The 25,000-nt window shown below is 42.4% G+C and overlaps 1 protein-coding gene across 2 annotated transcripts in view; it reads left to right on the plus strand.

The window, feature by feature from the left end:
• Positions 1 to 25,000, plus strand: part of LOC139371469 (stabilin 1) — a 300,518-nt gene that overhangs the window by 186,980 nt on the left and 88,538 nt on the right. For both annotated transcript variants that reach the window (XM_071111910.1, XM_071111908.1), the window contains exons 28-36: positions 1,019 to 1,146; positions 3,347 to 3,458; positions 3,684 to 3,761; positions 3,980 to 4,081; positions 4,421 to 4,525; positions 5,770 to 5,904; positions 21,215 to 21,343; positions 24,263 to 24,316; positions 24,575 to 24,688. In XM_071111910.1, coding sequence (XP_070968011.1) covers positions 1,019 to 1,146; positions 3,347 to 3,458; positions 3,684 to 3,761; positions 3,980 to 4,081; positions 4,421 to 4,525; positions 5,770 to 5,904; positions 21,215 to 21,343; positions 24,263 to 24,316; positions 24,575 to 24,688 — 957 coding nt within the window. The remainder of the gene's footprint in view (positions 1 to 1,018; positions 1,147 to 3,346; positions 3,459 to 3,683; positions 3,762 to 3,979; positions 4,082 to 4,420; positions 4,526 to 5,769; positions 5,905 to 21,214; positions 21,344 to 24,262; positions 24,317 to 24,574; positions 24,689 to 25,000) is intronic.

A 25,000-nucleotide genomic window follows, 5' to 3' on the forward strand; every position in this document is an offset into this window, starting at 1 on the left:
AGTGATTACAGCTGTGAGTGTTTCTGGGTAAGTCTCTAAGAGTCATTACAGCTGTGAGTGTTTCTGGGTAAGTCTCTAAGAGGTTTCACACACCTGAATTGAACAATATTTGCACATTATTTATTTATGTATTATTTAAACTCTGTCAAGTTGGTTGTTGGTCATTGCTAGACAACCATTTGCAAGTCTTGCCATAGATTTTCAACCCATTTAAGTCAAAACTGTAACTAGGCCACTCAGGAACATTCAGTGTCGCAAGCAACACAAGTATGTATTTGGCCTAGTGTTTTAGGTTATTGTCCTGCTGAAAGGAGAATTTGTCTCCCAGCGTCTGGTAGGAAAGCAGACTGAACCAGGTTTTCATTTATTTTTATCCTAAAAAAGTCCTTGCCGATGACAAGCATACCCATAACATGATGCAGCCCCCACCATGCTAAAAGTCACCTTGTTTAAGGGAGATTTACACAGTTATCAAAATGTGGAACCAGTGTAAGCCTGCACGAAACACAGCCCTTATTTAAAGTGTTTGTAAAATCCCATATGGAAAAAATGAATGGTGGAAAACGATTGGAAAACCTCTCTGGTCTTTGTGGTTGAATCTGTGTTTGAAATTCACTGCTCGACTGAGAGACCTTACAGATAATTGAATGTGTGGGGTACAGAGATGAGGTAATCATGTTAAACACTATTATTGCACACAGAGTGTGATTTGTTCAGCACATTTCTACTCCTGAACTTATTTAGACATAACAAAGGGGTTGAATACTTATTCACTCAAAACATTTCAGCTTTTCATTTTTTATTTATTTGTAAAGATTTAGAAAAAAAAAACAATTATTCCACTTTGACATTATGGGGTATTGTGTTTAGGCCAGTGACACAAAATCTCAATTTAATCCATTTTAAATTCAGGCTGTAACACAACAAAATGTAGAAAAGTTATGGGGTATGAATACATTCTGAAGGCACTTTATAAAGGTCAGGGATTGATCATTCCTGTTTCTGTCCCCTCTCTTAGAGTTCGTCAGAGTTTGACCTGAGTGGGAATCTAACGGCTCTGGTACCTTCCAGGGACGTTATCCGCAATCTAACCACAACTGTGCAGGACTTCTGGTTTAGCCGCTACAGGCTCCCATACCTTCTAAAGTAATTGACCTTACCATGCCATTCCTACCTTATCATAACATACCTTACCATACCTTACCTTACCATACCATACCATTCCTTACATTACCAGACCATACCATTCCTTACCTTACTTTACCTTACCATACTATACCATACCTTACCTTACCTTACCATTCCTTACTATACCATTCCTTACCTTACCTTACCATACCATATTAAACCATACCTTACCTTACCATACCATAACTTACATAACATTCCTTACCTTACCAGACCATACCATTCCTTACCTTACCATACCATACTATACCATACCTTACCAGACCTTACCTTACCTTACCATTCCTTACCTCACCATTCCTTACCTTACCAGGCCAAACCTTAGCTTACCTTACCATACCTTACCTTACCAGACCTTACCATTCCTTACCTTACCAGACCTTACCAGACCTTACCATTCCTTACCTTACCAGACCAGACCATTCCTTACCAGACCAGACCATACCTTACCATTCCTTACCATTCCTTACCTTACCATAGCTTACCATACCATACCATACTATACCATACCTTACCTTACTGTACCTTACCTTACCATTCCTTACCATACCTTACCATTCCTTACCTTACCTTACCATACCATACCATACCATTCCTTACCTTACCTTACCTTACCTTACCATACCATACTATACCATACCTTACCAGACCATACCTTGCCATGCCATAACATACCATTAACTTACCTTACCATACCTTACCTTACCATTCCTTACCTTACCTTACCTTACCATACCTTACCATTCCTTACCTTACCTTACCATACCATACAATACTTACCATTCCTTACCTTACCTTACCTTACCATACCATACTATACCTTACCTTACCAGACCATACCATTCCTTACCTTACCAGACCATACCTTACCTTACAATTCCTTACCTTACCATACCATACTATACCATACCTTACCAGACCAGACCATTCCTTACCTTACCAGACCATACCTTACCTTACCATTCCTTACCTTACCTTACCTTACCATTCCTTACCTTACCTTACCTTACCTTACCATTCCTTACCTTACCATACCATACCATTCCTTACCTTACCAGACCATACCTTACCAGACCATACCATTACCTACCTTACCAGACCTTACCTTACCAGACCATACCATTCCTTACCTTACCAGACCTTACCTTAAAAAAAAAATAATAAAAAAAAATAACCTTTTTATTTTTATTTTGTCGACCTCACAGCAGTTGTCGCGACCCCGACTTTGAATATCACTGTTCTAAAGTAATGTACTAACAATGTCAATCTGAAGTGAATATACCAGGTGAAGTGAGAGGTTTAACTGCTCTAAGACAGGGATTCCCAAACCTTTTCTATCAGGCCCCCCTTCCAGCATGGGGGAACATCCTTCGCCCCAAGTCTATTTCTATAGGCACAAGCATTGTTGAGAGAAAATGTTGCAGGTTTAAAGCTTATTTCCTGCAATTCAACTCATTTTGTCATGGAGTTCAGAGAACTTAGCTGTTTTAAAGTATATTTTCTTGCAAATCTATACATTTTGCCATGTCTAATGTGACATTTGAGTGACTCGAACATTGCTATAAAATCGAATGGCTAAAAAACGTTAGTTGACGTGGGCTAGTTGATCTGGACATTTCTGACAAGTTATGAAACTCTCTCTACGGTCTGTAATGACTGACATCACGAGAGGAACTGATGTAATACCCAAGTTCTAAATTGCACTTTGTTCATTCTACCATTACAACTTTCAAGCGTAAGTTTCAAGCCCCCCTGTCGACCCCTGGAGGGGGGCTCGCCCCACAGTTTGGAAACGAGTGCTCTGACACGGAGTCTTGGTTTAGGTTAGGACTGGGTCACGGGAAGATGATCCTAGCTCTGTACCTGAGGGAAACGTCACCCCGGAGCATATGGCCGGGATCCAAACCAATCACGGGTTGTAGACAATTATGCTTTTAAAGGCGACGTTCGAGCATAGGTGGAAGTCAGGTTCACGATAAAACACCACATATGTCGGCTCAATCCAAACTGCCTTTATTTGTATATTTTTTATTGCATATTTTATTCATTTATTTGGTCTCGTTGAAATAAAAAATACATTTTTCAAGGGATTGTAAAAAGGCTATAACACGGGATTAGATTGAATCCTGGCCTTAGACACACTCCTCTTCCTCCCCAGAGCCCACTTCCTCCAGGGGATATTCTCCATAGAGGACCTGGACAAGCAGGTCCACCAGCGGTTACCCACTCTACACTTGCCTACTACATGGGAGGTCAAAACTGTTGATGGGGTAAGTTGAAGATGTTGTTATCGTTGCTCTTGTTGCCGTGGGGTCTACAGCCATGTCTCAAGATGATCTGACTGTGACTGTGTTCTTTGTGTTTCAGGAAGTTAGGATAGAGAATGCAACCATCTTCACCCCCAACATCCTGATTCTTCTTTGTGTTTCAGGAAGTTAGGATAGAGAATGCAACCATCCTCACCCCCAACATCCTGATTCTTATTTGTGTTTCAGGAAGTTAGGATAGAGAATGCAACCATCCTCACCCCCAACATCCCTTCTATCAACGGATACATCCACATCATTAATACGGTAACGTCTGTGGGTAACGTGTAACAGGTCACAGCTTTAGTCTGTGGGTAACGTGTAACAGGTCACAGCTTTAGTCTGTGGGTAACGTGTAACAGGTCTTCAGCTTTAGTCTGTGGATATAAATGAACTTGCTTTAATGTAATATTCCAAAATATTTTACACAAGCAAGGGTTGTTAGAGGTTAAATGAATCCTGTGTTGATGGTTTTGTGTTTTCAGGTTCTGTTCCCCCCCTTGTCAGACATCCCACCAGAACCCCCAGGCCTGATGCAGTTCCTCAACACCACCCCTACCTTCAGTCTCTTTACACAGGCAGCACTGGTACGTTATTTTTGGTAGGTTGGTACGTTGTAACGTGAGGCAGCTTGATGTACAAGTACACCCCCTGGACAGGACGCTTGTGCTCTGCTGTCACATGCTATTACCAAGGTAACAATATTTACATGTTTCCTTCACATTAAGTCCAACCCCCCCCCCCCCCCCAGTCCTTCCATGTGTGTGACGTGCGTTTGATTTAGCTTTACAATGGAACCAATGGAATAGCGTTCCAGTATTTGAAAATATTTTAAATACAAGTATGTGTCTGTTACGTGTCTGGTATCAGCTCGATCAGAGATATTATTGACTTTGTTTTCTGTTTTTCCCGTAATCTCCCTCCAGCTCTACAACCTGACACAGGAGATTGGCGTCTATGATTATACGCTCCTACTTCCACACGACGCCGCCGTCCGAGATTACCTGAGCCAGACCAACTCTACACAACTGGTAGGTAGAGATTACCTGAGCCAGACCAACTCTACACAACTGGTAGGTAGAGATTACCTGAGCCAGACCAACTCTACACAACTGGTAGGTAGAGATTACCTGAGCCAGACCAACTCTACACAACTGGTAGGTAGAGATTACCTGAGTCAGACCAACTCTACACAACTGGTAGGTAGAGATTACCTGAGCCAGACCAACTCTTCACAACTGGTAGGTAGAGATTACCTGAGCCAGACCAACTCTACATACCTGGTAGGTAGAGATTACCTGAGCCAGACCAACTCTACACAACTGGTAGGTAGAGATTACCTGAGCCAGACCAACTCTACATACCTGGTAGATAGAGATTACCTGAGCCAGACCAACTCTACACAACTGGTAGGTAGAGATTACCTGAGCCAGACCAACTCTACACAACTGGTAGGTAGAGATTACCTGAGCCAGACCAACTCTACACAACTGGTAGGTAGAGATTACCTGAGCCAGACCAACTCTACATACCAGGTAGGTAGAGATTACCTGAGCCAGACCAACTCTTCACAACTGGTAGGTAGAGATTACCTGAGCCAGACTAACTACATACCTGGTAGGTAGAGATTACCTGAGCCAGACCAACTCTACACAACTGGTAGGTAGAGATTACCTGAGACAGACCAACTCTACACAACTGGTAGGTAGAGATTACCTGAGCCAGACCAACTCTACACAACTGGTAGGTAGAGATTATCTGAGCCAGACCACCTCTACATAGCTGGTAGGTAGAGATTACCTGAGCCAGACCAACTCTACATAGCTGGTAGGTATATGTTTTTTCAAGATGATTGCCCGAGAACTATCACCCAACCATCGGGTATCTCACTCCACCTTCAAATTAATATATTTAGATGGCTTTCTTTAAATGATCCTTAATAATCTGAACCCGTTCTCTAGATATATTCTAGTGAGGCTTTCAACAAAATTCTAACTAAAAGATAAAGGGTGCATAAAGGGATGGCTTAAAATAAATATACTGAAAACCCTATTGAATGAAAACTCCACATGAAAATCTGTTGGCCAGTAAGTGGGAGGGTTTTCAGTGGTTGAATGACATTTATTCAGAGCGCGCAAGGGAATCACGACCATTACACAACTTCATAAAGTAAGTCTGAATAACAACTACTGAGAAGTGCTTAGGAAAGTGTGTAATTTCCTAAATCGGAATCGGGCCCTCATACCATAATAACTATATTGTTACTTGTCAACAGGGTGAAGAAGTATTTAAATACCACATCATTCTTAATGAACAGCTGTTCCCGGATCATCTGAGGGATGGGATGGTGAAGGACACATTACTTGGGAGGGCCTACCAGATCATGTTCCACCTGGGCAAGAACAATGAGGTACGCTATTCACTATTTGGCAGTTGTTTGTTTGTTTGTTCGATTGATTTATTAGTTAATTGATTTGATTGATTGGTTGCATTTTGAGAAACACTCCCTCTGTGTCCCAATTAAATCTTATTGTTTAATGTTTTTATTGAACCTTTATTTTGACAGGGAATCATGCTGACACCAAGGTCTCTTTTGCAGATGAGCCCTGTAATTACAAAAATATACAAAGCAATACAATATTAAAAGCAGAGATACACAATTACAAGGAAAGAAAACAAATGCGTCCTTCAGTAAAAAGGTCGTCAATCAACCATCTGGATTACCAGAGGCACGAAAACATCACATTTTGGACCGTTTTGGAGATTATTCCACAAGTAAGGTGCAAAAATACTAAAAGCTGATTTATCTAACTCTGTGAAGACCAAAGGCATTTCTAGAGATAGAGCTGTCTGTTTCCATGGCTTAACCAACTAGACTTGTAATTTAACAATTGTATTCGTATTTACAGATGGCATACAAGTTTGTTATTTAACAACCTGTCTCGGACACACGTTCCGCTAACGGAACCTCACCCCCCAACATTCGCTGAAAAGGCAGCGCGGGAAATTCCAAAATATTTTTTTGAAATATTTAACTTTCACACATTAACAAGTCCAATACACCAAATGAAAGATAAACATCTTGTTGATCTACCCACCGTGTCCGATTTCTTAAACGTTTTACAGCGAAAACACAACATATATTTATGTTAGATCACCACCAAATCCAATAAAACACACAGTCATTTTTCCCAGCCAAAGATAAAGTCACAAAAGCAGAATTAGAGATAAAATGAATCACTAACCTTTGATAATCTTCATCAGATGACACTCATAGGACATCATGTTACACAATACATTTATGTTTTGTTAGATAATATGCATATTTATATCCACAAATCTCGGTTTACATTGTTCAGAAATGCCTCCAAAATATCAGGAGTAATTACAGAGAGCCACGTCATATAACAGAAATACTCATCATAAACTTTGACGAAAGATACATGTTTTACATATAATTAAAGATACACTGGCTCTTAATGCAACCGCTGTGTCAGATTTTTTTTTTAAACTTTACGAAAAAAGCATACCATGCAATAATCTGAGACGGCGCTCAGAGGTACACAACATTTCTCCGCCATGTTGGAGTCAACAGAAATACGAAATTACATCATAAATATTCCCTTACCTTTGTTGATCTTTCATCAGAATGCAGTGCAAGGAATCCTAGTTCCGCAATAAATCGTTGTTTTGTTCGATAATGTCCATTACTAGTGTCAAATTAGCTACTTTTGCTAGCACGTTTAGCTCACATGTCCAAAAGCTGGCGCTGGTCCAGGCGAACTCGGACGAAAACTTCAAAAAGTTATATTCCAGGTCGAATAAACTGGTCAAACTAAGTAGAGAATCAATCTTCAGGATGTTGTTATCATATATATCCAATAACGTTCCAACCGGAGCATTCATTTTTGTGTACAGAGTAATGGAACGCAAGGCGATAACAAGACTAATGTGCGCAACCAGGAACTGGCATTCTGCCAGACCACATACCATTCCCCTCCCATCCGGTCCCATATCACACTAGAGGCTTCATTCCACGTTCTGCTGACTGTTGACATCTAGTGGAAGGCGTAGGAAGTGCGAACAGATCCATATCTTACTGGGATGTGAATAGGCGATGAGTTGAAAATCAACCAGCCCCAGAATTTCCACTTCCTGTTTGGAAGTTTGCCTCCCCTATGAGTTCTGTTATACTCACAGACATAATTCAAACAGTTTTAGAAACTTCAGAGTGTTTTCTATCCAATAGTAGTAATAATATGCATATATTAGCATCTGAGACAGAGTAGGAGTCAGTTCACTATGGCCACACAATTCATCCAAAGTGAAAATGCTGTCCCCTATCCCTAAAAGGTTAGGCACATGAAAGTTCACATGTTCCAAAAGGCATTTCTGCCCAAAAAATGCATTTTGCTTAAAAAAAGTTCACGTTCAAATGGCGCTCCTGTGAAGTAGCGTGAGTTTCCTGAAATTAGTCACATTTTGAACATATGAAATAGTAGTTTTTATGATGTCAGTAGTTGTGGTTCAGTAGTTTCGGTCAGTAGTTGTGTGGTCAGAAGTAGTGTGGTTGTGTTTGTATTCAGAAGTTGTGTGGTTGTGGTCAGTAGTTGTGGTCAGTAGTTGTGTGGTTGTGGTCAGTAGTTGTGGTCAGTAGTTGTGTGGTTGTGGTCAGTAGTTGTGGTCAGTAGTTGTGTGGTTGTGGTCAGTAGTTGTGGTCAGTAGTTGTGTGGTTATGGTCAGTAGTTAGATGTGTTGTCAGTAGTTGTGTGGTTGTGGTCAGTAGTTAGATGTGTTGTCAGTAGTTGTGTGGTTGTGGTCAGTAGTTAGATGTGTTGTCAGTAGTTGTGTGGTTGTGGTCAGTAGTTAGATGTGTTGTCAGTAGTTGTGTGGTTATGGTCAGTAGTTAGATGTGTTGTCAGTAGTTGTGTGGTTGTGGTCAGAAGTTGTGTGGTTGTGGTCAGTAGTTAGATGTGTTGTCAGTAGTTGTGTGGTTGTGGTCAGTAGTTAGATGTGTTGTCAGTAGTTGTGTGGTTATGGTCAGTAGTTAGATGTGTTGTCAGTAGTTGTGTGGTTATGGTCAGTAGTTAGATGTGTTGTCAGTAGTTGTGTGGTTGTGGTCAGAAGTTGTGTGGTTGTGGTCAGTAGTTGTGTGGTAGTGGTCAGTAGATGTGTTGTCAGTTGTTGTGTGGTTATGGTCAGTAGTTAGATGTGTTGTCAGTAGTTGTGTGGTTGTGGTCAGAAGTTAGATGTGTTGTCAGTAGTTGTGTGGTTGTGGTCAGTAGTTAGATGTGTTGTTAGTAGTTGTGTGGTTGTGGTCAGTAGTTAGATGTGTTGTCAGTAGTTGTGTGGTCAGAAGTTGTGTGGTTATGGTCAGTAGTTAGATGTGTTGTCAGTAGTTGTGTGGTTGTGGTCAGTAGTTAGATGTGTTGTCAGTAGTTGTGTGGTTGTGGTCAGTAGTTAGATGTGTTGTCAGTAGTTGTGTGGTTGTGGTCAGTAGTTAGATGTGTTGTCAGTAGTTGTGTGGTTGTGGTCAGTAGTTAGATGTGTTGTCAGTAGTTGTGTGGTTGTGGTCAGTAGTTGTGTGGTTATGGTCAGTAGTTAGATGTGTTGTCAGTAGTTGTGTGGTTATGGTCAGTAGTTGTGTGGTTATGGTCAGTAGTTAGATGTGTTGTCAGTAGTTGTGTGGTTGTGGTCAGTAGTTGTGTGGTTATGGTCAGTAGTTAGATGTGTGTCAGTAGTTGTGCAGTCAGAAGTTGTGTGGTTGTGTTTAGTAGTTATGTAGTTGTTGTCAGTAATTGTGGTTAGTAGTTGTGTTTAGCAGTAGTCAGTAGCTGTGGTCAGTGGTGTTGTGGTCAGTAGTTATGAGCTGTTGCCAGAGAATTGAATGTTCATTTCTCTACCATAAACTGCCATTTTAGAGAATTTGGCAACAGCAGATGAAACGACGCCAGCCCAGGATCTCCACATCCGCGACCAGCCACCTGGACAGCTGATGAAACTGTGGGTTTGCACAACAGAATCATTTCTGCCCAAACTTAGGGAAGCTCATCTGCATGATCGTCGTCCTCACCATGGCCTTGACCTAGCTGCAGTTCGGCGTCGTAATGAACTTCAGTGGGAAAATGCTCACCTTCAATAGCCACTGGCACGCTGGAGAAGTGTGCTCTTCACGGATGAATCCCGGTTTCAACTGTACCGGGCAGATAGCAAACACCGTGTATTGCTTCATGTGGGCGAGCGGTTGGCTGATGTTAACGTTGTGAACAGAGAGCCCCATGGTGGCGGTGGGGTTATTGGTATGGGCCGGTATAAGCTACAGACAACTAACGCTATTTAATTTTATCGATGGCAATTTGAATGGACAGAGATACCGTGATGAGATCCTGAGGCCAGTTGTTGTGCCGTTCATGGGGCATGATAATGCACGGCCCCATTGTCGCAAGGATCTGTACACAATTCCTGGTAGCTGAAAATGTCCCAGTTCTTCCATGCCAACATATTCCGACATGTCACGCATTGAGCATGTTTGGGATGCTCTGGATCGACGTGTTCCAGTTTCCACCAATATCCAGCAACTTCACACAGACATTGAAGTGGAATGGGACAACATTCCACGGGACATAATCAATAGCCTGATCAATTGTATGTGAAGGAGATGTGTATTGCTGCACACCAGATACTGACTGGTTTTCTGATCCACACCCCTACCTTTTTTTATGGTACAGTACCTGTCCAAGGTTTGACACTTTATTTGTACTTTTTTCGACATTGTGGAATAATAGTGAAGACATCAATACTATGAAATTACACATATGTAATCGTGTAGTAACCAAAAAAAGTGTTGAATAATCTAAATATATTTTATATTTTTTTATATTTTTTTTAAGGAGCCAGCCTTTGCCTTCATGACAGCTTTGCACACTTTTGGCATTCTCTCAACCAGCTTCATGGGGTAGTCACCTGGAATGCTTTTCCAACATTCTTAAAGGAGTTCCCACATATGCTGAGCACTTGTTTGCTGCTTTTTCTCTGCAGTCCAACTCATCCCAAACCACCTCAATTGGGTTAAGGTCAAGTGATCTATTCTCTGATGCAGCACTCCATCACTCTCCTTCTTGGTCAAATGGCTCTTACACAGTCTGGAGGTGTGTTTGGGTCATTGTCATGTTTAAAAAAAAATGATAGTCTCACTAAGCACAAACCAGATGGGATGGCCTATCGCTGCAGAATGCTGTGGCAGCCATGCTGGTTAAGTGTGCCTTGAATTCTAAATAAATCACAGACAGCAAAGCACCCCCACACCATCACACCTCCTCCTCCATGCTTCATGGTGGGAACCACACATGCGGAGATCATCCGTTCACCTACTCTGCGTCTCACAAAGACACAGCGGTTGGAACCAAAAATATGCAATTTGGACTCATCAGACCAAAGGACAGATTTCCACCGGTCTAATGTCCATTGCTCGTGTTTCTTGGCCCAAGCAAGTCTATTCTTATTGGTGTCCTTTAGTAGTGGTTTCTTTGCAGCAAATTGACTTTGAAGGCCTGATTCACACAGTCTCCTCTGAACAGTTGATGTTGAGATGTGTCTGTTACTTGAACTCTGTGAAGCATTTATTTGGGCTGCAATTTCTGAGGTGCAGTTAATTGCCGATTTCTGAGGCTGGTAACTCAAATTAACTTATCCTCTGCAGCAGAGTTAACTCTGGTGGGTCCCATTCCTGTGGCGGTCCTCATGAGAGACAGTTTTAACATTGCTCTTGATGGTTTTCCCAAATAGACTTGAATACATTTCTCGAGTTGACTGACCTTCATGTCTTTTAAGGTAATAATGGACTGTTGTTTCTCTTTGCTTATTTGAGCTGTTCTTGTCATAATATGGACTTGGTATTTTACCAAATAGGGCTATCTTCTGTATACCACCCCTACCTCCCAACACAATTGATAGGCTCAAACGCGATAGGGAAAGAAATTCCACAAATCAACTTTTGACAAGGCACACCTGTTAATTGAAATGCATTCCAGGTGACTACCTCATGAAGCTGGTTGAGAGAATTCCAAGAGTGTGCAAAGCTGTCATCAAGGCAAATGGTTGCTACTTAGAAGAATCTCAAATAAAGTGTTTAACACTTTTTTTGGTTACTACATGATTCCATGAGTGTTATTTCATAGTTTTGATGTCTTCACAATTATCCTACAATGTTGTGATACAGATACAGTACCAGTCAAAAGTTTGGACACACCTGCTCATTCCAGGGTTTCTCTTTTTTTATGCTATTTTCAACATATTCTCCTTCACCACTCACTCCCAGTCATGCTGGTCTACCACAATAGTGTGTGATTGCAGCATGAGTGCTTTGTAGATTAACACATATAAAAAGTCCCAACCCACTTTTTGATACAAAACACAATGGTGAGTTCTGTAACCATCACCAGTAATAAACCTCAGGGCCCAATGGTGAGTTCTAGAACCATCACCAGTAATAAACCTAAGGGCACAATGGTGAGTTCTAGAACCATCACCAGTAATAAACTTCAGGGCCCAATGGTGAGTTCTAGAACCATCACCAGTAATAAACCTCAGGGCCCAATGGTGAGTTCTAGAACCATCACCAGTAATAAACCTCAGGGCCCAATGGTGAGTTCTGTAACCATCACCAGTAATAGACCTCAGGGCCCAATGGTGAGTTCTAGAACCATCACCAGTAATAAACCTAAGGGCCCAATGGTGAGTTCTGTAACCATCACCAGTAATAAACCTCAGGGCCCAATGGTGAGTTCTAGAACCATCACCAGTAATAAACCTAAGGGCACAATGGTGAGTTCTAGAACCATCACCAGTAATAAACCTCAGGGCCCAATGGTGAGTTCTAGAACCATCACCAGTAATCAACCTAAGGGCCCAATGGTGAGTTCTGTAACCATCACCAGTAATAGACCTCAGGGCCCAATGGTGAGTTCTAGAACCATCACCAGTAATAAACCTCAGGGCCCAATGGTGAGTTCTAGAACCATCACCAGTAATAAACCTTAGGGCCCAATGGTGAGTTCTAGAACCATCACCAGTAATAAACCTCAGGGCCCAATGGTGAGTTCTAGAACCATCACCAGTAATAAACCTCAGGGCCCAATGGTGAGTTCTGTAACCATCACCAGTAATAGACCTCAGGGCCCAATGGTGAGTTCTAGAACCATCACCAGTAATAAACCTAAGGGCACAATGGTGAGTTCTGTAACCATCACCAGTAATAAACCTCAGGGCCCAATGGTGAGTTCTAGAACCATCACCAGTAATAAACCTAAGGGCACAATGGTGAGTTCTAGAACCATCACCAGTAATAAACCTCAGGGCCCAATGGTGAGTTCTAGAACCATCACCAGTAATCAACCTAAGGGCCCAATGGTGAGTTCTGTAACCATCACCAGTAATAGACCTCAGGGCCCAATGGTGAGTTCTAGAACCATCACCAGTAATAAACCTCAGGGCCCAATGGTGAGTTCTAGAACCATCACCAGTAATAAACCTTAGGGCCCAATGGTGAGTTCTAGAACCATCACCAGTAATAAACCTAAGGGCCCAATGGTGAGTTCTAGAACCATCACCAGTAATAAACATAAGGGCCCAATGGTGAGTTCTAGAACCATCAACAGTAATAAACCTCAGGGCCCAATGGTGAGTTCTAGAACCATCACAAGTAATAGACCTCAGGGCCCAATGGTGAGTTTGATTTGACCTGTAAACAGAGTCTGTCATAGCTCTAAGGAAGTAGTTTGATTTGGCCTGTTTAACAGAGTCTGTCATAGCTCTAAGGAAGTAGTTTGATTTTGTCTGTTTAACCGACGCAGTGCACTTATTTCAGAATAGCTTCCAATCAGCTAACGAGACAGTTGGTCTAGCCTTGGCCCAGGCTTGATTTCTTATCAAGAGGAGGTCTGAGAGTACAGGAGAGGACCATGGATTAGATCAGTTTTTGACTCTGAGTAAATTGAAAGGGGCATGTTTATCAGCCTGAGAGGTAAAAACAGGGTCTTGTGTGCAGCTAGTAGAAGAAAAAAACACTAGCCAAATATCGTACTTATGGGAAGGTTTAGTCAGGAGAAAGTCAAAACAGATATAGGATTTATGGGAATGGTTAGTCAGGATGAAGTCAAAACAGATATAGGATTTATGGGAACGGTTAGTCATGATGAAGTCAAAACAGATATAGGATTTATGGGAACGGTTAGTCATGATGAAGTCAAAACAGATATAGGATTTATGGGAACGGTTAGTCATGATGAAGTCAAAACAGATATAGGATTTATGGGAAAGGTTAGTCATGATGAAGTCAAAAAAGATATAGGATTTATGGGAACGGTTAGTCATGATGAAGTCAAAACAGATGTAGGATTTATGGGAACGGTTAGTCATGATGAAGTCAAAAAAGATATAGGATTTATGGGAACGGTTAGTCATGATGAAGTCAAAAAAGATATAGGATTTATGGGAACGGTTAGTCAGGATGAAGTCAAAACAGATATAGGATTTATGGGAACGGTTAGTCATGGGAACGGTTAGTCATGATGAAGTCAAAACAGATATAGGATTTATGGGAACGGTTAGTCATGATGAAGTCAAAAAAGATATAGGATTTATGGGAATGGTTAGTCATGATGAAGTCAAAACAGATATAGGATTTATGGGAACGGTTAGTCATGATGAAGTCAAAACAGATATAGGATTTATGGGAACGGTTAGTCATGATGAAGTCAAAACAGATATAGGATTTATGGGAACGATTAGTCATGATGAAGTCAAAAAAGATATAGGATTTATGGGAACGGTTAGTCATGATGAAGTCAAAAAAGATATAGGATTTATGGGAACGGTTAGTCAGGATGAAGTCAAAAAAAATATAGGATTTATGGGAACGGTTAGTCAGGATGAAGTCAAAACAGATATAGGATTTATGGGAACGGTTAGTCATGATGAAGTCAAAAAAGATATAGGATTTATGGGAACGGTTAGTCAGGATGAAGTCAAAACAGATATAGGATTTATGGGAACGGTTAGTCATGATGAATGGGAAAGTCAAAAAAGATATAGGATTTATGGGAACGGTTAGTCAGGATGAAGTCAAAACAGATATAGGATTTATGGGAACGGTTAGTCATGATGGGAACGGTTAGTGTCAAAACAGATATAGGATTTATGGGAACGGTTAGTCATGATGAAGTCAAAAAAGATATAGGAGTTATGGGAACGGTTAGTCATGATGAAGTCAAAAAAGATATAGGATTTATGGGAACGGTTAGTCATGATGAAGTCAAAACAGATATAAGATTTATGGGAACGGTTAGTCATGATGAAGTCAAAAAAGATATAGGATTTATGGGAACGGTTAGTCATGATGAAGTCAAAACAGATATAGGATTTATGGGAACGGTTAGTCATGATGAAGTCAAAACAGATATAGGATTAATGAAAATGGTTAGTCATGATGAAGTCAAAGCAGATATAGGATTTATGGGAACGGTTAGTCATGATGAAGTCAAAACAGATATAGGATTTATGGGAACGGTTAGTCATGATGAAGTCAAAACAGATATAGGATTTATGGGAACGGTTAGTCATGATGACGTCAAAACAGATATAGGATTTATGGGAACGATTAGTCATGATGAAGTCAAAAAAGATATAGGATTTATGGGAATGGTTAGTCATGATGAAGTCAAAACAGATATAGGATTTATGGGAACGGTTAGTCATGATGACGTCAAAACAGATATAGGATTTATGGGAACGATTAGTCATGATGAAGTCAAAAAAGATATAGGATTTATGGGAACGGTTAGTCATGATGAAGTCAAAAAAGATATAGGATTTATGGGAACGGTTAGTCAGGATGAAGTCAAAACAGATATAGGATTTATGGGAACGGTTAGTCATGATGAATTCAAAAAAGATATAGGATTTATGGGAACGGTTAGTCAGGATGAAGTCAAAACAGATATAGGATTTATGGGAACGGTTAGTCATGATGAAGTCAAAAAAGATATAGGAGTTATGGGAACGGTTAGTCATGATGAAGTCAAAAAAGATATAGGATTTATGGGAATGGTTAGTCATGATGAAGTCAAAACAGATATAAGATTAATGGGAACGGTTAGTCATGATGAAGTCAAAAAAGATATAGGATTTATGGGAACGGTTAGTCATGATGAAGTCAAAACAGATATAGGATTTATGGGAACGGTTAGTCATGATGAAGTCAAAACAGATATAGGATTTATGGGAACGGTTAGTCATGATGAAGTCAAAACAGATATAGGATTTATGGGAACGGTTAGTCATGATGAAGTCAAAACAGATATAGGATTTATGGGAACGGTTAGTCATGATGAAGTCAAAACAGATATAGGATTTATGGGAACGGTTAGTCATGATGAAGTCAAAACAGATATAGGATTTATGGGAACGGTTAGTCAGGATGAAGTCAAAACAGATATAGGATTTATGGGAACGATTAGTCATGATGAAGTCAAAAAAGATATAGGATTTATGGGAACGGTTAGTCATGATGAAGTCAAAACAGATATAAGATTTATGGGAACGGTTAGTCATGATAAAGTCAAAAAAGATATAGGATTTATGGGAACGGTTAGTCATGATGAAGTCAAAACAGATATAGGATTTATGGGAATGGTTAGTCATGATGAAGTCAAAACAGATATAGGATTTATGGGAACGGTTAGTCATGATGAAGTCAAAACAGATATAGGATTTATGGGAACGGTTAGTCATGATGAAGTCAAAACAGATATAGGATTTATGGGAACGGTTAGTCATGATGAAGTCAAAACAGATATAGGATTTATGGGAACGGTTAGTCATGATGAAGTCAAAAAAGATACAGGATTTATGGGAACGGTTAGTCATGATGAAGTCAAAACAGATATAAGATTTATGGGAACGGTTAGTCATGATGAAGTCAAAACAGATATAGGATTTATGGGAACGGTTAGTCATGATGAAGTCAAAACAGATATAGGATTTATGGGAACGGTTAGTCATGATGAAGTCAAAACAGATATAAGATTTATGGGAACGGTTAGTCATGATGAAGTCAAAACAGATATAGGATTTATGGGAACGGTTAGTCCTGGATGAAGTCAAAACAGATATAGGATTTATGGGAACGGTAAGTCATGGTATGGTCAATCAATCAGGAGCTTGCTAGGTTTTTACATTCATCCAAGTGGGCGTAGAACAGTGTGAAGGACACTGAAGGACAGTTTGAAGGACACTGTGAAGGACAGTGTGAAGGACAGTGTGAAGTACACTGTGAAGAACACTGTGAAGGACACTGTGAAGAACAGTTTGAAGGACATTGTGAAGAACAGTTTGAAGGACACTGTGAAGAACAGTTTGAAGGACACTGTGAAGGACAGTGTGAAGGACAGTGTGAAGTACACTGTGAAGGACAGTGTGAAGGACAGTGTGAAGTACACTGTGAAGGACACTGTGAAGAACACTGTGAAGGACACTGTGAAGGACACTGTCGCCACCGCCATCCAGCGGATGTACCGGAGTACTAACTTAAAAATGGACCAATGCTAGAACTATATACAGTATAGGGGTTCGTGCAGATGCAGGAACGCTCACATGCAGGAACATCCCCGAATTTCGGGATGCAATCACACCCTTCTCGTCTTCCAATTAAAAATGATAAGTTCAGTGTAATGTGTGTTTTTTTTACAGGATCAGCCATAGTAGTACCGCACCACAGGAGCAAATTAGGATGAAGTGCCTTACTCAAGGCCGGCTCGGGTATTTGAACCAACGACCTTTTGGTTACTAACCGCTAGGTTGGCCGAATGCTCTAAACGCGAGGCTGGCCTAATGCTCTAACCTCTAGGCTGGCACAATGCTCTAACCACTAGGCTGGCCCAATGATCTAACCGCTAGGCTGGCCCAATGCTCTAACCGCTAGGTTGTCCGAATGCTCTAACCGCGAGGCTGGCCCAATGCTCTACCGCTAGGCTGGCCCAATGCTCTAACCGCCAGGCTGGCCCAATGCTCTAACCACCAGGCTGGCCCAACGCTCTAACCGCTAGGCTGGCCCAATGCTCTAACCACCAGGCTGGCCCAACGCTATAACTTCTAGGCTGGCCCAACGCTCTAACCGCTAGGCTGGCCCAATGCTCTAACAGATAGGCTGGCCCAATGCTCTAACCGCTAGGCTGTTCCAATGCTCTAACCGCTAGGCTGGCCCAATGCTCTAACCGCTAGGCTGGCCCAATGCTCTAACCGCTAGGCTGGCCCAATGCTCTAACCGCTAGGCTGGCCAAATGCTCTAACCGCTAGGCTGGCCCAATGCTCTAACCGCTAGGCTACCTGCCACCCCACACGTCCTACTTCTCTACTAACTCCTCATTCACTTATTTAGCTAACTAGCTACAATGCTCTTGGATAAACCAAAGATATTACTGGTCATTTTTAAATGTGGTTACATGTTAGCTAGCTAACTAGCTAGCTTCCTAGCTTACTGCTCGCTGACGTTAACCTAGCTTGCCTAGTCAATAGCCTGCTTTAATAACAGAAGACCAAATAACTACCTACTTCAATTTCAATATTGAAATGAGTTGGTTGGTTAGGTTCTCCACTGAAAAGAGCTTACTGCAGAGCTTACATTTTTATTGTCGGCCATCGTCAGCTCCAGAAACCTGACGAATTGCGTTTCAGTAAAATGTTACAAACAATGTTCATTGGCTAGAATTTTCACCTGTAATAAAATAATAGTAAAATATTGCAGTTTGTGAGAGCAAGATTTTTTGGTGTGAAATGAGAAATCCATTTTGGTCATGCTGTGTATTTGTGAAAGCGCAGTAACTTCTGAGCCTTGACATGTAGTATCTCTGCAAAATAAAATAATCTCTGCTCTCCAATTAATATTTTGCGTGCGGCTATGGTGTTCAGGTCATTTGGTCACACTTGCAAATCAACTTTAATTTGCACCCCTCCTCTGCACGCTCGACTACGGTCAGCTCTCTCAACTGGCCTGTGTGTTTGTGGGACCCATCCTCTGCGCTCTCGACTCAGTGTTTGCTTGCTCGATTATGTTTAATTTTACACGACAGCACCATCTCGCAAATGTTCGACATTAGAGATCAATTTGACGCAATATTGATTCATTGAAAAGGGGCAGTTGTTCTCCCCCGGGACTCCTTCCACTAAAGGTTATGGGGAACTACTTTGACCAGAGCTCCAGGTTGTCCGAAATCCTGTTTGGAGGATTCCCGTAATCAGGCGGGAATCAGCGGGTAGATCTGTAATTTTTCTGGAACAGTTTAGAATTTTGGGAAAGTTCCAGGGATTTTTGCAGCCCTTATTTGGGTTGTTATCTATACGTGTTTCAGAGCTCTTATTTGGGTTGTTATCTATACGTGTTTCAGGGCGCTTATTTGGGTTGTTATCTGAATGTGTCTCAGATCCCTTATTTGGGTTGTTATCTATATGTGTTTCAGAGCCCTTATTTGGGTTGTTATCTATACGTGTTTCAGAGCCCTTATTTGGGTTGTTATCTGAACGTGTTTCAGAACCCTTATTTGGGTTGTTATCTATACGTGTTTCAGAGCCCTTATTTGGGTTGTTATCTGAATGTGTTTCAGAGCCCTTATTTGGGTTGTTATCTATACGTGTTTCAGAACCCTTATTTGGGTTTTTATCTATACGTGTTTCAGAGCCCTTATTTAGGTTGTTATCTATACGTGTTTCAGAGCCCTTATTTGGGTTGTTATCTATATGTGTTTCAGAGCCCTTATTTGGGTTGTTATCTATACGTGTTTCAGAGCCCTTATTTGGGTTGTTATCTGAATGTGTTTCAGAGCCCTTATTTGGGTTGTTATCTATACGTGTTTCAGAGCCCTTATTTGGGTTGTTATCTATACGTGTTTCAGAGCCCTTATTTGGGTTGTTATCTATACTTAGCCCTTATTTGGGTTGTTATCTATACGTGTTTCAGAGCCCTTATTTGGGTTGTTATCTATACGTGTTTCAGAGCCCTTATTTGGGTTGTTATCTATATGTGTTTCAGAGCCCTTATTTGGGTTGTTATCTATACGTGTTTCAGAGCCCTTATTTGTGTTGTTATCTGAATGTGTTTCAGAGCCCTTATTTGGGTTGTTATCTATACGTTGTTCAGAGCCCTTATTTGGGTTGTTATCTGAACGTGTTTCAGAGCCCTTATTTGGGTTGGGTTGCCCTTATTTGGGTTGTTATTATACGTGTTTCAGAGCCCTTATTTGGGTTGTTATCTATACGTGATTCAGAGCCCTTATTTGGGTTGTTATCTGAATGTGTTTCAGAGCCCTTATTTGGGTTGTTATCTATACGTGTTTCAGAGCCCTTATTTGGGTTGCTATCTATACGTGTTTCAGAGCCCTTATTTGGGTTGTTATCTATATGTGTTTCAGAGCCCTTATTTGGGTTGTTATCTATACGTGTTTCAGAGCCCTTATTTGGGTTGTTATCTGAACGTGTTTCAGAGCCCTTATTTGGCTTGTTATCTATACGTTGTTCAGAGCCCTTATTTGGGTTGTTATCTGAACGTGTTTCAGAGCCCTTATTTGGGTTGTTATCTATACGTGATTCAGAGCCCTTATTTGGGTTGTTATCTATACGTGTTTCAGAGCCCTTATTTGGGTTGTTATCTATACTTGATTCAGATCCCTTATTTGGGTTGTTATCTGAATGTGTTTCAGAGCCCTTATTTGGGTTGTTATCTATACGTGTTTCAGAGCCCTTATTTGGGTTGCTATCTATACGTGTTTCAGAGCCCTTATTTGGGTTGTTGTCTATACGTGATTCAGAGCCCTTCTTTGGGTTGTTATCTATACATGATTCAGAGCCCTTATATGGGTTGTTATCTATACGTGTTTCAGAGCCCTTATTTGGGTTGTTATCTATACGTGATTCAGAGCCCTTATTTGGGTTGTTATCTATACGTGTTTCAGAGCCCTTATTTGGGTTGTTATCTATACGTGATTCAGAGCCCTTATTTGGGTTGTTATCTATACGTGTTTCAGAGCCCTTATTTGGGTTGTTATCTGAACGTGTTTCAGAGCCCTTATTTGGGTTGTTATCTGAACGTGTTTCAGAGCCTTTATTTGGGTTGTTATCTATACGTGTTTCAGAGCCTTTATTTGGGTTGTTATCTGAACGTGTTTCAGAGCCCTTATTTGGGTTGTTATCTGAACGTGTTTCAGAGCCCTTATTTGGGTTGTTATCTATACGTGTTTCAGAGCCCTTATTTGGGTTGTTATCTGAATGAGTTTCAGAGCCCTTATTTGGGTTGTTATCTGAATGTGTTTCAGAGCCCTTATTTGGGTTGTTATCTATACGTGTTTCAGAGCCCTTTTTTAGGTTGTTATCTATACTTGTTTCAGAGCCTTTATTTGGGTTGTTATCTATACGTGTTTCAGAGCCCTTATTTGGGTTGTTATCTGAATGTGTTTCAGAGCCCTTATTTGGGTTGTTATCTGAATGTGTTTCAGAGCCCTTATTTGGGTTGTTATCTGAATGTGTTTCAGAGCCCTTATTTGGGTTGTTATCTGAACTTGTTTCAGAGCCCTTATTTGGGTTGTTATCTGAACGTCTTTCAGAGCCCTTATTTGGGTTGTTATCTATATGTGTTTCAGAGTCCTTATTTGGGTTGTTATCTATATGTGTTTCAGACTTTGGCCAATGATGTTCTGCTGGATGGGAGCCACAGTGAGACGAGACACGGGGTGATCCTGGCCGTTCCCCAAGTCTTACAGGTCCATAAGAACCGATGCATTAAAGACGTGATCCTACGAGTCAGAGTAAGTGTGTGTGCGTGTGTATTTGTCAGAGTAAGTGTGTGTGCGTGTGTATTTGTCAGAGTACTGATGGACAGAGACAGGAGGGGTGGTGAACTCAGCTGTACTGATGGACAGAGACAGGAGGGGTGGTGAACTAGTAACTCAGCTGTACTGATGGACAGAGACAGGAGGGGTGGTGAACTAGTAACTCAGCTGTACTGATGGACGGAGACAGGAGGGGTGGTGAACTAGTAAATCAGCTGTACTGATGGACAGAGACAGGAGGGGTGGTGAACTCAGCTGTACTGATGGACGGAGACAGGAGGGGTGGTGAACTAGTAACTCAGCTGTACTGATGGACGGAGACAGGAGGGGTGGTGAACTAGTAACTCAGCTGTACTGATGGACAGAGACAGGAGGGGTGGTGAACTAGTAACTCAGCTGTACTGATGGACAGAGACAGGAGCGGTGGTGAACTAGTAACTCAGCTGTACTGATGGACAGAGACAGGAGGGGTGGTGAACTAGTAACTCAGCTGTACTGATGGACAGAGACAGGAGGGGTGGTGAACTAGTAACTCAGCTGTACTGATGGACAGAGACAGGAGCGGTGGTGAACTAGTAACTCAGCTGTACTGATGGACAGAGACAGGAGCGGTGGTGAACTAGTAACTCAGCTGTACTGATGGACAGAGACAGGAGCGGTGGTGAACTAGTAACTCAGCTGTACTGATGGACAGAGACAGGAGGGGTGGTGAACTAGTAACTCAGCTGTACTGATGGACAGAGACAGGAGCGGTGGTGAACTAGTAACTCAGCTGTACTGATGGACAGAGACAGGAGGGGTGGTGAACTAGTAACTCAGCTGTACTGATGGACAGAGACAGGAGGGGTGGTGAACTAGTAACTCAGCTGTACTGATGGACGGAGACAGGAGGGGTGGTGAACTAGTAAATCAGCTGTACTGATGGACAGAGACAGGAGCGGGGTGGTGAACTCAGCTGTACTGATGGACAGAGACAGGAGGGGTGGTGAACTAGTAACTCAGCTGTACTGATGGACGGAGACAGGAGGGGTGGTGAACTAGTAACTCAGCTGTACTGATGGACAGAGACAGGAGGGGTGGTGAACTAGTAACTCAGCTGTACTGATGGACAGAGACAGGAGCGGTGGTGAACTAGTAACTCAGCTGTACTGATGGACAGAGACAGGAGCGGTGGTGAACTAGTAACTCAGCTGTACTGATGGACAGAGACAGGAGGGGTGGTGAACTAGTAACTCAGCTGTACTGATGGACGGAGACAGGAGGGGTGGTGAACTAGTAACTCAGCTGTACTGATGGACAGAGACAGGAGCGGTGGTGAACTAGTAACTCAGCTGTACTGATGGACAGAGACAGGAGCGGTGGTGAACTAGTAACTCAGCTGTACTGATGGACAGAGACAGGAGGGGTGGTGAACTAGTAACTCAGCTGTACTGATGGACAGAGACAGGAGGGGTGGTGAACTAGTAACTCAGCTGTACTGATGGACAGAGACAGGAGGGGTGGTGAACTAGTAACTCAGCTGTACTGATGGACAGAGACAGGAGGGGTGGTGAACTAGTAACTCAGCTGTACTGATGGACAGAGACAGGAGGGGTGGTGAACTAGTAACTCAGCTGTACTGATGGACAGAGACAGGAGGGGTGGTGAACTAGTAACTCAGCTGTACTGATGGACAGAGACAGGAGCGGTGGTGAACTAGTAACTCAGCTGTACTGATGGACAGAGACAGGAGGGGTGGTGAACTAGTAACTCAGCTGTACTGATGGACAGAGACAGGAGCGGTGGTGAACTAGTAACTCAGCTGTACTGATGGACAGAGACAGGAGCGGTGGTGAACTAGTAACTCAGCTGTACTGATGGACAGAGACAGGAGGGGTGGTGAACTAGTAACTCAGCTGTACTGATGGACAGAGACAGGAGGGGTGGTGAACTAGTAACTCAGCTGTACTGATGGACAGAGACAGGAGGGGTGGTGAACTAGTAACTCAGCTGTACTGATGGACAGAGACAGGAGGGGTGGTGAACTAGTAACTCAGCTGTACTGATGGACAGAGACAGGAGGGGTGGTGAACTAGTAACTCAGCTGTACTGATGGACAGAGACAGGAGCGGTGGTGAACTAGTAACTCAGCTGTACTGATGGACAGAGACAGGAGGGGTGGTGAACTAGTAACTCAGCTGTACTGATGGACAGAGACAGGAGGGGTGGTGAACTAGTAACTCAGCTGTACTGATGGACAGAGACAGGAGGGGTGGTGAACTAGTAACTCAGCTGTACTGATGTAGGTGAACTATTTCATATAGAAATGTATCAGTGATCTTACAGAGGAATGTTCTCTCTTTACGTGTGTGCCTGGGTGGGTGGGTGTGCCTGGGTGGGTGGGTGTGCCTGGGGGGGTGGGTGTGTCTTGGTGAGTGGGTGGGTGTGTCTGGGTGAGTGGGTGGGTGTGCCTGGGGGGGTGGGTGTGCCTGGGGGGGGTGGGTGTGCCTGGGGGGGGTGGGAGTGTCTGGGGGGGTGGGTGTGTCTTGGTGAGTGGGTGGGTGTGGGTGGGTGTGTCTGGGGGGGTGGGTGTGCCTGGGGGGGGTGGGTGTGTCTGGGGGGGTGGGTGTGCCTGGGGGGGGTGGGTGTGCCTGGGGGGGGTGGGTGTGCGTGGGTGGGTGTGTCTGGGGGGGTGGGTGTGCCTGGGGAGGGTGGGTGTGCCTGGGGGGGGTGGGTGTGTCTGGGGGGGTGGGTGTGTCTTGGTGAGTGGGTGGGTGTGTCTGGGTGAGTGGGTGGGTGTGCCTGGGCGGGTGGTTGTGCCTGGGTGAGTGGGTGAGTGTATGTGCCTGCATGCCTGGGTGGGTGGGTGTGCCTGGGTAGGTGTGTGTGTTTCTGTCTAATTGTTCTTTCTCCAAGGGGAGGTGCACAGCCTGTGATGAGAAACCCAGATGTTACTTCAACTACAAGCCAGTAAGACTCTACACATTAAAAACATCAACACCAAACATTTTCTGTCTCTCTTTTTATCTTATTCATTTATTTCTATTCACTGCTCCTGCTATTATATATTTAGACCTTATGAAGATCGTTAGAATCATTTGACCTAGTTTAATTATGAATGCATTGTAACCACCGGTCTTAAACATTATTCCAAATGTGCATTTCCCCCATATTCTCTAGTGTGGAAATACTTTGTGTTTCTGTAAATGATGTTTCCCTGCATTGTAGACCATTAGGGAATACCCTCAGAACATGAGGTCTAACTGCAAGTTCAGGAAGAGGGTGGGATCTAGGAGGAAGTCCGTGGCTGGCTGCATTATTGACTGTTTGAAGACGACACAGGTGAGATATTATTAAGGGGGATTCTCCTGGGTTATATTATACAGGAGGATTCTCCTGGGTTATATTATACAGGAGGATTCTCCTTGGTTATATTATACAGGAGGATTCTCCTGGGTTATATTATACAGGAGGATTCTCCTGGGTTATATTATACAGGAGAATTCTCCTGGGTTATATTATACAGGAGGATTCTCCTGGGTTATATTATACAGGAGGATTCTCCTGGGTTGTATTATACAGGAGGATTCTCCTGGGTTATATTAGACAGGAGGATTCTCCTGGGTTATATTAGACAGGAGGATTCTCCTGGGT

Source organism: Oncorhynchus clarkii, chromosome 17, assembly GCF_045791955.1.
Source record: "Oncorhynchus clarkii lewisi isolate Uvic-CL-2024 chromosome 17, UVic_Ocla_1.0, whole genome shotgun sequence".
NCBI classification, from domain to species: domain Eukaryota; kingdom Metazoa; phylum Chordata; class Actinopteri; order Salmoniformes; family Salmonidae; genus Oncorhynchus; species Oncorhynchus clarkii.